This window comes from Schistocerca americana, chromosome 1 (genome assembly GCF_021461395.2).
Source record: "Schistocerca americana isolate TAMUIC-IGC-003095 chromosome 1, iqSchAmer2.1, whole genome shotgun sequence".
In the NCBI taxonomy this organism is placed as follows: domain Eukaryota; kingdom Metazoa; phylum Arthropoda; class Insecta; order Orthoptera; family Acrididae; genus Schistocerca; species Schistocerca americana.
This window is the reverse complement of record NC_060119.1, coordinates 880,559,505-880,574,398: the sequence shown is the minus strand read 5'-3', so window position 1 is coordinate 880,574,398 and position 14,894 is coordinate 880,559,505. Positions and strand designations below refer to the sequence as shown.

Genomic DNA, 14,894 nt, shown 5'->3' with positions numbered 1-14,894 from the left:
TTCTTTCTTTCTTTTTAACAGCTTTTAACTGTTGTGGTTATCTTCAGAGAAGTTACAGTTATATAGCTTTTTGCCATTGTGTTTATCTTCATATGTCTTCTAATAACTTTCATGTTACTCCATTTACAGAGTATGTAATGGTTTGAAGAAATAAAATATTTTTTTGCAATCTTGACTGTTTTTATTATATTTTAATAGTATTTCATAGCTGCTGACATTTCCTAAAACTACGTTCCAAAGATTTTTAAAAATAAATATATAAAAGAAATACTCGCAGCCAAGATAGGCAACACCATAAGTTTTAGAACATAATAAAACTACGTTATAAATAAACACAAATGACCCGTAGCATAGGGTTGGTGTCAGCATAAAAGAAAAATTTCTGCAGTCAAAGACTGTTTTCAATTCCACAAGGATTAAACAATGGATTGCTGTGTCTTTCACTGTGTTAACATTTGAGAGATATTGCTCACATAGGAAAGCCGAATGGATAACCACCTCCATCAGGACCAGTTTACCAGTCAAAGAATGATTTCCTTGGATAATCACTGAAGTGACTAAGGAGCTTTCTTGATTCTAAGATTCAGACAAGGCACTGATTGACCATGTGCTTCAAGGTACTTTCCTCACAGTTGGTCAGAGAAACAACTCCGTTCAACTTAGAGACAGATTTCAAAATCTGTATGATTATTCTGCTTGTTATTCATCAAATATAACCAGTGAAACATCACCTGATGGCTCTAGTGCTATTGTTTTAGGCTTGATATTGGTCAAGGAGATGGAGATTACTCTTGTTTTGTGATCTACTACTTCTCTTTTGTTTGTAAGGCTGCTGAATTAGTGTAGCAATACTGATGATGTTCATTTCAATGTTGATTGTCACTCAGCATTGCACGATGGTGTACATTTTTTCCAGGTACTGGAATTATGTTTGCCATTTCAGGTGCTAGTGTCCATAATGCCTGTCACCATTGTGTACCAATACTGTTCTTCAGAATGGGCTGCTTAACTGCTGAGGCAGACAACTTTCAGAAAGTGGGGAAAGGTTGGCCTTAAATTCCTTCTTTGCTTCAGAGTACATGAAGTGTTTTATTACATTCTAGTTCCTGACTTTTCCATTCCCCGACAGAGCAACTGATAGAATCAAGCAAAGGGGTACACTGAGTACCTGATTCCTGAGGTGACAAATCACAATTGCACCAGATCATTATGGTATGCCCAAATTATGGATACTTGCAATCTAGCGAGGCATTGGATACACAAGTGATAACTTTGTCAGATAAAATCAGCTGCAACGAACTCTGTAAACTTCAGTCTATGAAAAGTTAGCACAAAAACAGCATTCACTTCACATTCTCTTTTCACTATTTTCGTAATACTTCTTACTTCAGTTAAATCATCTTACTTTTTCCACAGTAGATCTTTTGTGTGAAAGCGTATGACCCGTTGCAGGTGACAAAGCTTCTTCAATAAATTAATACCATGCATAGTTCACTGGTAAGAGCATAGGCCCCCTGCTCCTTTGGATTTAAGATCTTGTTTACTTGGACAGTTTTCACTGATTCTACTAGAAGTGTCATCTTACAGTACCGATTGATGTGACAGAACTTGTTGGTCTCTCTAATGATTTATGCATATGAAATGACAAAAATTTTCCAGCAGCTCCAGAATCTTGTTTAATAACAAGAAATACAATTTTCAGCTCAGACATGACCTGTTTAATTATTTATTTTGGGTCCAACTGTCTCCTCTAATGGACTAGCCATACAACCCCTTTTATTTGGCCACTGTGAAGATTCTCTAACAAATCACCTGAGCTGCTGGGGCGTTTGAATGTAAAATTGGAGACTCCATTCAATTACTATGAATAAATGAAAAAATTAACATCCATACAAACTGATAATTTTTCATTACTTTAATATAAAGAGGTTTGTAGCGTTCTTGTGATCTATCGTCACTATCCAAGACACACAATGTCCTCCCATCATACCTAATGGTGGTTGCTGAAGGGGCAGGAGAGAGGAAGAGGTGGGAGACAAGGATGGGTGGGACAGTGGGATGGACAGCACAGTAATTCCTTTGTGATGCTTCCTGTCTAAGTACAACAGTAGCAATGAGAACTCATGTCATTGCAGTTTACTGACTCCCATGACATTACTGACGAGCGAGATCATCCCCACATACATTCCAACATGATGATCCTGTCTCTAATTTCCATTTCCAACGTACTGCTTAGAGTTATTCAAAATTATAAATACTTTTATAATTTTTTGAGAAGTACCTACTGAATGCTGTGGTAACATGTACACCAAATTCCTCAGAGATGCCGACAAACAAATCCACATTGGAATCTGAACCCACACTAGTAACGATGCTTTGGCTGGATGACAGTTATCCCTTATAATTAACTTTTTTAACTGCTTCCGCAACTGTAAAAAAAAGGTAATACTATGAACATAATTCTTTGTGGGAAACATACATTTAGTGGCCACATAATTATAAGCTTATTGTAGTGCTATATGGCTATATGCCGTCAAACTAAATCATTAAAAAGTTAAATAAAGGTAAACTTTAGAATATTTACCCATATAATATGAGTAAAGAGTTTAAATTAAATTAAATTTTGTTTGATGATATATTTTATTTCATGATAAAATCTCATAATCAAAAGTATTTTACTGAACCATTTCTCCATATCAGTGTTTGTATAGGCTGACAGATAAACATCAGTAAATGAAATGGAAACAAGCTTTTGATGCTGATCTCAGTCCGTCACTACTCATGCTAATAGTAGGAAACTTACACTTTATTTGTGAGGTTGAAAGGGGAAAAAATTTACAATTTAGGTACAAGCAAGTAATTTAATCACATCCAGAACTCAATACCTCCTTTTTAAATGGCAATCATGTCTTCTACTAAATGTAAAGTTGTAATATAAATGTATAATGAAAATCTACCAGCACCAACATTTACAAATAGTATAAAGCCAGGAAGTCCATTTTTGAATGTTTCTTTATAAAGGAAAATGAAGGAGAATTGTGCCAATTTAATCTTCATACCACTAAAAAGATGACTGAAGTAAGTATTAGTGCCAGTGGTGTTGAGAAACACGTGAAATCATTACAACTGAACAAAGCTCTAGGGCCCGATGAAACCTCTGTCAGATGCTATACAGAATAGGTGACTGAATTAGTCCCTCTTCTAACTGTAATCTGGCATATATTCTTTGAACAAAAAACCTTGCCCAGTTCTTTGAAAACAGCATGGTTCACACTTGTCTACAAGAATGGCAGTAAAAGTAATCCCAAAAATACCATCCCATATCCTTGATATCAATTTGTTGTAGAATCTTAGAACATATTCTGAGCTCAAGCGTAAGCAGGTGATTTGAACAGAATGACCCCCTCAATGCCAACCAGCATGGATTCCGAAAACTTCGATCAAGTGAAACCCAACACATACTTATCTCACATGGCATGCTGAAAGCTTTGGATCAGTGCAGCCAGGTAGATGCAGTATTTCTTGATTTACGAAAAGCATTTGACTCAGCATTACACCTACAATTACAGTAATTGGATATCCAGTGAAATTTGTGACTGGATTGAGGACATTTTGGTAGGGAGGACGCAGCATGTTATCTCAGATGGACAGTCATCATCAGACGTAGAAGTAACTTTGGGTGTCCCCCAGGGAACTTTGTTGGGATCCTTGCTGTTTATGTTGTGTATTAATGGCCTCACAGACAATATTAAGAGTAACATCAGGCCTTTCACAGATGATGCTGTTACCTGTAATTAGGTACTATCTGAAAGAAGCTACATAAATATTCAATTAGATCTTGACAAGGTTTCAAAGGGGTGCAAAGATTAGTAGCTTGCTTTTAATGTTCATAGATGTAAAATTGTGCACTTCACAAAATAATAATAAAAATAATAATGTTCTATGACTATAATATCAATGAGTCACTGCTGGAATTGAACAACTCTCACAAATACCTGGGTGCAACACTTTGTAGGGATATGAAATAGAATGATCACATTGGTTCAGTTGTGGGTAAAGCAAATGGCAGACTTCAGTTTATTGGTAGAATGCTGGAAAAGTGCAATCAGTCTACTAAAGGGATTGCTTGTAAACCACTTGTGTGACCAGTTCTAGAATATTGTGTAAGTGTGTGAGATCCATACCAAATAGGACTAACAAGGGATATTGAATGTATACAAAGAATGACATTCTGAATGGTCACAAGTTTGTTTAACCCATGGGAGAGTTCACAGAGATACTGAAGGAACTGAACTGCAAAACTCTTGAAGATAGGTGTAAACTATCCTGAGAAAGTCTATTAACAAAGATTCAAGAAACGGCTCTAAATGATGACTCTAGGAATATACTACAACCCCTCCAGTATTGCCAACATAGGGATACTGAGGATAAGATTAGAATAAATACTGCACGCACAGAGGCATTCAAACTATTATTCTTCCTGCACTCCATGTGTGACTGGAGCGGGAAGAAACCCTAATAACTGGTACAATGGGACGTACCTTCTGCCATGCAGCTGATGGTGGTTTGCTGAGTATCGATGTAGATGTACCTGGCTCACTACACTAGTAGAAAATCCTCTTTAATCTGAGCAATAGACTGTACAATAAATCAACAAAGTGAGTAGTGCACAGTTAAAAACAAATAAACTGTCTGCCTTTGGATTAGTCTCAATGTGGTCTATTCACAAAACGTATGGTGAGGGAAGTAACGTCATTTGCAAAGAAAGGCCTAGAATTTTTATGTGATGCATTATATTTTTTGAATAAAGCCTCCCAATGTCACTGTCTCACTGTCTCTGTAGAGATTTTGTTCTGCTAAGAATAGGTCTTGGAAATGATGTCATTTCAGTCTGACAGGAGACACCCATGATTGTTGAAATCCTTGTTTTGAAAATAATTTATTTCTTGGCACTACCATAATAACAGCAATATGAAATTACTGTTTTTGCCTGGCAACAGCCATCTTCAGGTCATAAAACAGTAGTTCACTCCAACCACTGAGGAAATCACATAGTAGTTCTCAGAAAACTTAGGGGAACAATGGTTACAGCACCAGATTTTTATTCAGAAGCAATATAGTTTAAATCATTACATTGTCTGGATAAGATAAAAATACGGGATATGGTATTTTGTTCTTTTCATCTTTCTTTTACAACATATGAAAGTTTATTTTGTTCACTGACATTGTAATTGCAAGGTAGTTCAAAATGATATAATTTAACCACAAATTAAGTGGACACAGTTGGGTGAAACAGTCAGAAATTTTTTAGCCTTATCTGCATTTCTTGCAAAGGGAAAGGGATTAATGAGCCATAATAGCAATGTACTAACACACACACACACACACACACACACACACACACACACACACACATACACACACACAAATTGTACTCAGGAGGGCACAGATATAGTGTGTGTGTGTGTGTGAGAGAGAGAGAGAGAGAGAGAGAGAGAGAGAAAGAGAGAGAGAGAGCATGCACCTATTACTTCATTTTTCATGGCATGTCTTACTACAACCTACTTTGAAGAGGCTTACATTTTACTAATGTAAAATGAATCAGTATATTAGTCAACAGTAATTAGAAATGTAGTGTTTTGTTTTTCCAAATAGCAATTATGGGGCAGTCAACTTAGTGGTCCATCGTAGCCTTCTGAGAGGGCACTGTCAAAAAATACAAAGAGGTAATAAAGAGTATCCATGGGATAACAAACGTCCAATGAAGTAGAACATTACTGTACCCACAGGAGAATGCAGAACTGTGTGCCACCTTTCTGGCTACTGGAAGGGCTGTGTTGACCCAGATAGTATGCAACTCTCTCCACATGTTCAACATGGAATCTAGACATCCATTACAAACAGTAATACAAACATACTGGCATTGTAGTGCATGAAAGGGAAAAGTGAACACCTAGATTGGAGGCAGTATCAATATTGTTTGGTTCTCTTCATTGGCAAATTTAGGGAACAGCATTTGAAGCTGACTGCCATCAACATACACTACGCGTAGGGACCATGAAGGTAAGATACGAGAAATTAGAGATCATACTGAAGCATACAGACAGTCATTTTTCCCTTGCTTTATTTGCGAGTGGAACAGGAAAGGAAATGACAAGTAGTGGTACAGGGTACCCTCCGCCACACACTGTATGGTGGCTTGTGGAGTGTCGATGTAGATGTAGAAGTGCAGTATTTGTCTGCTGCCTGATGGTCATCATGGTTCTGGTATTGGAAGAGGATCCTCCAACCTATTGTCCAGCCCTACAGGCAACATTTCAGCTATGGCTTCCTTTCAATAATGCACAGGCACACTACATCCACCTAAGGAATACTTCTCATCAGGACACAGAACTCAAGTGACTGGAACGGTTGGCAGTATCTGTTATATGAACCCAACTGAGCACGCCTGGGACCACTTACAACCTGCAGAATGTCTTTACAGGAAATCTCCTCACACTGGATGACCTCAAACCATGAAATAGTGGGACAGGCTTGTGCAACAACGTGTCAACAGCATTATGGATAGAATGCAAAGGAATAATCATATTACAATAACCTAGTGGAGTGATATAGTCCTGAATGTTACCCAGTGGCAGATTTCAACTTCACAGACTTGCACGTCGAAATAGGCTGTCTTTATTTTGGTTGTTGTTGTAATCTTCAGTCTGAAGACTGGTTTGACGCAGCTTTCTAAGCTCTTTATCCTGAGCAAGCCTCTTCATCTATGAATAACTACTGCAATTTACATCCTTTTGAATCAGCTTACTGTAATCATCTCTTTGTCTCCCTTTACAATTTTTACTCCCCAGACTTCCATCTAATACTAAACTGGTGGTCCCTTGATGTCCCAGAATGTTTCCTGTCAACAAATTCCTTCTTTTAGTCAAGTTGTGCCACAAATTTCTATTCAGTGTACCTTCATTAGTTGAGCGATCTACCCATCTAATCTTCAGCATTCTTCTGTAACATCACATTTCAAAAGCCTTTATTCTCTTCTTGGCCAAACTGTCTATCATCCATGCTTCACTTCCATACATGGTTACGCTCCATACAAATGTTTTCTGAAAAGTCTTCCTAACACTTAAATCTATATATTCCTCTACCCATTCCTGCTTAGCAATTTTGCACTTCCTGTCAATCCCTTTTTTTAAATGTTTGTAATCCTTTTCGCCTGCTTCATTTGATGATTTTTAAATTTTCTCCTTTCATCAATTAAATTTCTTTTGTGTCATCCAAGGATTCCTACTAGGCCTTTTTTTCTATTTGATCCTCTGTTGCCTTCACTATTTCATCTCTTAAAGCTATCCATTTGTCTTCTACTGTATTCCTTTCCCATTGTATAAAACTCCTTCTGAAGCTCTCAGCAACCTCTGGTTCTTTCAACTTATCCATATCCAATCTCCTTAACTTCCTACCTTTTTACAATTTCTTCAATTTTAATCTACATTTCATAACAAATAAATTGTCGTCAGAGTCCCTTGAAATGTCTTACAATTTAAAATGTGGTTCCTAAATCTCTGCCTAACCATTACATAATCAATTTGGAACCTTCCGGCATCTCCAGGCCTCTTTCATGTACACAATCTTTTCTTATAATTCTTAAACCAAGTGCTACCGACGATTAAATTATAATCTGTGCAAAATTCTACCAGGTACCTTCTTCTTTCATTCCTTTTCCCCACTCCATATTCACCAACTATTTTTCCTTCCCTTCCTTTTCCTAATATCAAATTCTAGTTTCCCATCAAAAATAAATTTTCTTCTCCCTTAACTATCTGACTAATTTCTTTTATCTCATCAAACATTTCGTTCATTCATCATCTGTGGAGCTAGTGGTATATAAACTTGAACTACCATGGTGGGTGTGGGCCTAGTTTCTATCTTGGCTATGATAAACGATTCACGATGACGTTCACAATAGCTTACCCGCATTCATTGGTAAACCTACTCCTGCATTACCCCTATCAGAATTTGTACTTATAACATTTTATTCACATGATTATATGTCCTGTTCCTATTGCCACTGAACTTTACTAATTCCCACTGTACCTAACTTCAATCTACCCATTTCACTTTTTAAATTTTCTAGCGTACCTGCTTAATTAGGAGATTTCACATTCCATGCTCCGACCAGTGGAATGCATGTTTTGTGTCTCCTGATGACAACATTCCCCTGAGTAGTGTCTGCCTGTATACTGGAATATGGAGACTATTTTACCTCTGAAATATTTTACCCAAGAGGATGCCATCATCATTTAACCATACACTATAGCTGCATGCCCTTGGGGAAAATAACAGAAGTAGTTTTCCATTGCTTTCAGCCGTTTGCAGTACCGGCATAGCAACACCATTTTGGTTGATGTTACAAGGTTCAGTCAATCATCCAGACTGTTGCCCTTGTAACTACTGAAAAGATTGCAGCCCCTCTTCAGGAATCACACATTTTTCTGGCTGCTAAAGAGATATCCCTCCATTGTAGTTGCACCTGCAGTACGGCTATCTGTATTGCTGAGGTATACAAGCCATCCCACCAACAGCAAAGTCCATGGTCCTTTTTTTAGTTTACATTCTAAAGTGCATTTATATCTTATTCTTTCATTCACTATTTCCCTACAATCAACGACCACAGATATTCGCATATATGCAGATGGTGCAACACTTTTTTTGAGTAGTTTGCGTGTTGCTACTTCAATGCAAAAGTGTTGTTATTTGAGCACACCTCATAATGTAGACAGTTACAATTACTTTACCTAAAGTTAACTTTAGCTAAAACTTTAAAGGATTCACCTACTAGTACCAAGCAGACAACAAAATGAGTCAGCTAAATATTTTATCAGAGACATGCGCACTATAAGCTACTAATTATGTAAAACTATAATGTAATTGGACAGATAAAATATCTACTCACCAAGTGGTGGCAGGAGAACACACATTTAAAAAAGAAAAAAGGTATTACGTATGCAAGTCTTCAGAGCCAAAGGCTCCTTCTTTTGGCAGAAGGGTTGAAGGGGAAGGAAGAGGGGTGAAGGAAAAGAAATGGAGAGATTTAGGAAAATCGGTACAGTTCAGAATAATAACCCAGAATTGTGGGTCAGGGAAAATTTGCCAAACAGGATGAGATGAAAAGACTGATTGTTGGAGACGGCACCAGATGAGATTCGAAAACCTGAGACCTTATAGGTGGAAGACCCGGTAATATGCAAGACGCTGCTAAAACACTGTGAAAAGCTAAGCGCATTTTATGTAGTAGAGGTGGGAGGGCGACGGCCAAAAATAGACAACTCAGAAAATGAAAGGTGTAGAAAACTAAAATGGAGTAGTTACTGTGAAAAAATGCTGAGACAAAAGAAATTAATGTAAATTAAGGCCGGGTGGGTGGCCATAACCAAGGTCACATTGTAGTGCTAGTTCTTACCTGCAGAGTTCTGAAATTTAGTGTCTGGGGGAAGAATCAAGGTGGCGCGTGTGATGAAACAGGCACCGAGGTCACAACTGTCATGTTGTAGAGCAAGCTCTGCAACAGATATTGTGTGTTACCAATATACCCTCTGCCTTTGCCCATTCATCGTAACTGATAACTTTGTGATAGGCATGCTAATGTAAAAGGTTGGAGAGTATTTACATAACAGTTGGTATACGAGTATGATGTCTCATTTCACAGGCAGTTCTCCCTTTGATAGTATATATTTTGCCAGATGCAGGGCTGGTATATGAGGTCATAGCAGGGTGCATGTGGTAAGTCTTGCAGCAGGGAAGGTCACAGGGGTAGGATTCAAATAGTAGGGAGATTGGTGCAGAAGGGGCATAGGTTCTGACAAGAATATTGTGGAGATTGAGAGAGCGGCAAAAAGCTATTCTGGAGGTGGTTGGCAAAATCTCACACAATATGGACCTCATTTCAGGACATGATTTTAGGAAGTCATGGCCTTGTCGAAGTGCTAATTAATACATTCAAGACTGGGATAATACTGAGTGACAAGTGATATACTCCTTTTTTTGGAGGGCTCAGCAGTACCAGGATTGGATGTGCTGGCCCATGAAATCTGCTTTTGAACTATGGTGGTAGGGTAATTACATCCAGTGAAGGCTGAGGTGCGAATGATGGTGTATTGCTGTAAAGAGTCTTCATCTGATCAAATACGTCTGCCTCGAATGCCAAGGTTGTATGGGAGGAAACATTTGACATGGAAAGGATGGCAGCTGCCAAAATGTAAGTACTGTTGTTTGTTAGTAGGTTTAATGTGGACAGAAGTGTGTAGGTGGCCTTCAGTGAGGATGAGATCAACAGCAAGGAAAGTGGCAGGGGATTCGGAATAGGACCACGTGTAATTTAAATGGGAGAATGTATTTAGAGATTCCAGAGATTTTAACAGGTCAGTCTCAACATGAGTCCATATAGCAAAGATTTCTACACTTCTGCCAAACAAATGAATCTTTGGCTCTGAAAGCTTGCATACGTAATACCTTTTTTCTTTTTTATATGTGTGTTCTCCTGCCACCATTTGGAGAGCATATTTTTTATCTACCCAATTACATTAGACTTTTACATAATTACTAGCTCATAGCGTGCATGTCTCTGATAAAATATTCAGCTGACACGTTTTGTTCTCTACTTCTTACTAGTATATGAATCCTTTCACTTGCCACTTTAAAAATGATCCTTAATTTTAGCTAAAGGCAGCTTTAGATAAACCAATTTTAATTGCCTTCATTATGAGGTGTGCTCAAATAACAACACTTCTGCACTGAAGTAGCAACATATAAACTACTCAAAACAAGTCAAACAGCCACACCATCAACCACCACTCCTCTCCTACAAACCAAGCTTGGTCAACCTCCTTAACATCCCCACAGCCTTCATTGCTGCCTCCCAGAACAACAGTAACTGAAAATCACAAGAACCAGTCACAACAGTGCAGCGTTCTCAACCTCTTGTCTAAAGCAATGTCCCCTCCTGAATTATCTGTATTAGCCAAGGGTCTCACTTTCAGTACTAAACGTGCATTTAATCATGCTGCTTTGGTGAAGGACCCATTTTCCTTCACACATAATACCAGCTGGAAATATTACTTTGCAACCCAATCCCAAAACCTTTCCAACAGCAAACTTGACATTGAACCCTGTCTTGAACAGTTCTGACTATGATCCCAACTTGATCAACCACCACTACCTAAAAATCATCCCTTAAAAGCCTTCCAAGAATTCCTCACATCGAGTATTGATTCACAACCCTTCAACACCTTAGTGACACTCTTCCACAGGTCAAACATACCCCTGACCATTCGTGTTGCTCTTCTCTGTGTATGTTCAATACCTCCTGCTAGTCTTATTTGGTATGGGCCCCACACTTTTGAGCAATATTCTAGGATGGATTGCAAGAGGGATTTGTATGCAATCTCCCATGTAGACTGATTGCATTTCCTTAGTATTCTACCAATAAACCAAAGTCTGGTATCTGCTTTACACACAATTGAGCCTATGTGATTGTTTCCTACTAAGTGTTACCTCGAGCATTTGTATGAGTTTACAGCTTCCAACTGTGACTAATTAATACTGCATTCATACAATATCAAGTTTTTGTTTTTGTTCTTTGAAGTGCACAATCTTACATTTTTCAACATTAAAAGCAAGTTGCCAATCACTGCACCACTTTGAAATCTTATAAAAGTCTGATTGAATATTTATATATTTTCACTCAGACTGTAATTCATTGTAGATATCTGCATCACCTGTGAAAAGTCTGAGGTTACAATTAGTATTGTCTGCAAAGTCATTTATGTAGAACTTTAACAGCAAGTGAACCAACACACTTCCGTGAGGTACACCTGAAGTTACTTCTACATATAATGATATCTCTCCATCCAAGATAACAAGCTGCATCCTTTCTACCAAGAAATTCTCATTCCAGTCACATATTTTGCCTGATACCCATGTGATTGTGCTTCTGATAATAAGCATAGGTATGGTACTGGGTCAAATGCTTTTCGGAAATCAAGAAATACTGAATATACCTGACTGCCTTGATCCAAAGCTTTCAGCACATCAAGTGATAAAAGTGCGAGTTGTGTTTCATCTGTTTTCGAAATCCATGCTGGTTGGGTCATGTTTGAAGAGGTTGTCTTTTAGTATTTTTTGGCACACTCTAGTGTTGTATATCAATTTTTCAAATTTGCTTTTGAGTGTTGTTACTGTGTGAACAGACTGGTGTAGTGCTGTTTATCAGGCATTGTATGTTACTTATATATTTAGTATTGAAATTGAGCATTTGGAGCTTTTTTACTGAATTATTGTTGTGTCAATGATCATTGGCTACAGATTTATTTTCGGCTTTGGAATTGTTAGTCTGGCATGTTGTTAATCACTGGAGATTTTACTTTTTCTTTGTATTTGTTTTGAGGAGGAAATTCAATACTATGATGTTGCATGCACAACAGACAGTGATATGGCGACAAAGATAAAAGACCTCCCATTGTGTGGTCTGGTGGCTGAGTATGTCAATATGTCTGAGTATGTATGTTATGTCATTAGTTGCAGTTTTTGTGTTACCAGTTGTAGTTAATAATGACAAATTAATTTAGTATCTGCAAGGGCATGAGAATGCCATGGAATAATCACTGCCGGCACAAATGTAATGATGCTACTCAATGGTGGTTCAACACAAAGCCAGGAAACCGAACCCCAGAAGAGGTAACAGATCCCAATGTGTGAGCCAGTCTATGGGGGACCAGTGAGTCTGAACATTGTTAGAGAACAATCATAGAGGAAAAACACAACATGAACCAGTGTGAGCAACTGACAATTGAGCACACAGAAACAGAGCACTGCATGAGGCTAAGGCTTGGCCCTTGGGTGCTGAAATCACTGTTAGAACTGCTGGGCCAGGTCCATCACTGCCATATGTAAACACTGATTTCCTACCATTTCATCATTTTATGTCTATTCTCTACATATGTGTCTGGTTTGGTTATGTACTTCCCTAGCTTAGCCCTGACTTTGAAATACCTCTCCCTCATTAAACGAACAACTTCTTTTACCTCCAGCCATAACCTCATTTCTTCAACTGTAGTGAAATATTACACAAATGGAGCATCCTGGTAAAGGGACAGTCTAACTGGGGAAGTGGCAGACATCATGCAACAATGTACATGATGAAACCCCCACAGGTCCCTCTTGTTGTACACAGCTCAACCTAGCATTGGATGGTACTGTTCCCATTAACATGACAAAACATAAAATGCTTCCTAAAAACATAAACAATAAGCAACATCATGGTTTTTAACACTAGTCACAGTTGCTCTTTCAATGCCATTGCTTTATTTACATTGTATGCACACAATGTGCGACAATATCTATAATAAGGCATCTGCTGAAGTACGCTCATAATTCTTGCTGCTGAAATTTTGTCAAGTAATTTTTTAGTACCTTTGCCTCGTATAAATTATTTATCAGAGATTAATAAATAATCATTTGAAACAAATAATCTAATTCTTCTGTTGTGCTGATCTGTGTACAATGGGTGGTGGTAAATACTGGTAACAACAGCTACTAATTTATTTAGTGGCACTATTTTTTTTATTTACCTTATAAACTAGTTTTGTCCACTACATCCAACTTCATGAATTTAATTCCTCCCTTTTCTAATGCACAGGAAAAGCATGCAGTAGTGTGTTTGCATATTGATATGATCAATTCAAAGAAAGATATCACTATGCTGATGGTATGAATACGTGAGGGACCAAAATATGATGTAGAGGCTAAAGTCTAGATCAGGGTCACTGGCAGTCACAGCAGTGTTTCTCTACTGCTCATAGGTTCGCAAAGAATTAGTTTTAATATAGCCAATGGGTAAAGTAACCACTACCAAAATTGGATTTATAGTTCCAAAACAGACCATTCCCTTCTTCGCTGTTGTCACAAATATTGAAAAAAAATTGTTACAAATTATAAGTTTGTGTTTACAATGGGAGTTAATAGCAGAGAATATTTGTTGCAAGCAAGATTATAAATTTCACTGCTGTGCACACAGCATCAGTAAAATTTATAATTTTACTTCCCACATATATTCAGCTACTTTTCAGAATATGTTAGGATTTCCGAAGGCATTGTTAGGCTGGGATCCAAGAGTGCAGATTGGACGTATAATATTCTTTGTCACAAACATCTAAGCATTTTTCCCAAGGGGAAAAAAAACAAAAAACGAATTATGAGGTTGTGGTTAGGCTGGAATTTGACAGTCTGGTTGGGTGTCAGTCAAGCCAGTGAATGTGGAATCTAAAAAATTCTGGTTGTGGTTACAAACTGACCTTTAGCTCAGCCTGGCTTTAGGTTAGGTTGGAATGTAGCACTTTTGTTGTGTTTTGGCTATGTGAAAGCTAAAAATTCTGGTTGTGAGACTGATACGTATTTTAGCCCAAGGTTTAGATTATGTTGGAATGCCAGAACTTTCCAAACTATATAAATATTAAAATTATTTATTTATTTTGCTCTTCAATATGTGAGTTGTTGCAACCGTTCCCAGTGCGTACAAGGTAACCAATATGATCTCTGTTTAATACTGTAAAATGTGATGGATCATATTATTTTTCCTTTCTTCGTCTTTTCCTTTTATACATGTAAAACTAAATGTAAATTAATGAACTGCTTTGTGCCAGAGATAATGTTTTGATACGAAAAAAGAGAAGAGATACGCTCTTCAAGTGATTAATTTCTGTATATTCACCAGTTTGTTTTTTTAAGTGGTAGTGGGCAGACATATGACTAGCTCCGCAGCACCAGTATTAATTAAAAAAGTGTTTTCCAATCGTGTATTAAAAATTGTTATAAAAATGATTAGGAAGGCAAGTTCATTCACA

General features: G+C 37.6%; 1 protein-coding gene across 3 annotated transcripts in view; it reads right to left on the bottom strand.

Annotated features, from left to right (window-relative positions):
* Nucleotides 1-14,894, bottom strand: part of LOC124614346 (cytochrome c oxidase assembly protein COX18, mitochondrial) — a 74,809-nt gene that overhangs the window by 42,570 nt on the left and 17,345 nt on the right. For 2 of the 3 annotated variants that reach the window (XM_047142935.1, XM_047142937.1), the window contains exon 3: nt 2,282-2,429. In XM_047142935.1, coding sequence (XP_046998891.1) covers nt 2,282-2,429 — 148 coding nt within the window. The remainder of the gene's footprint in view (nt 1-2,281; nt 2,430-14,894) is intronic. The other variant, XM_047142936.1, reaches the window with a different exon arrangement.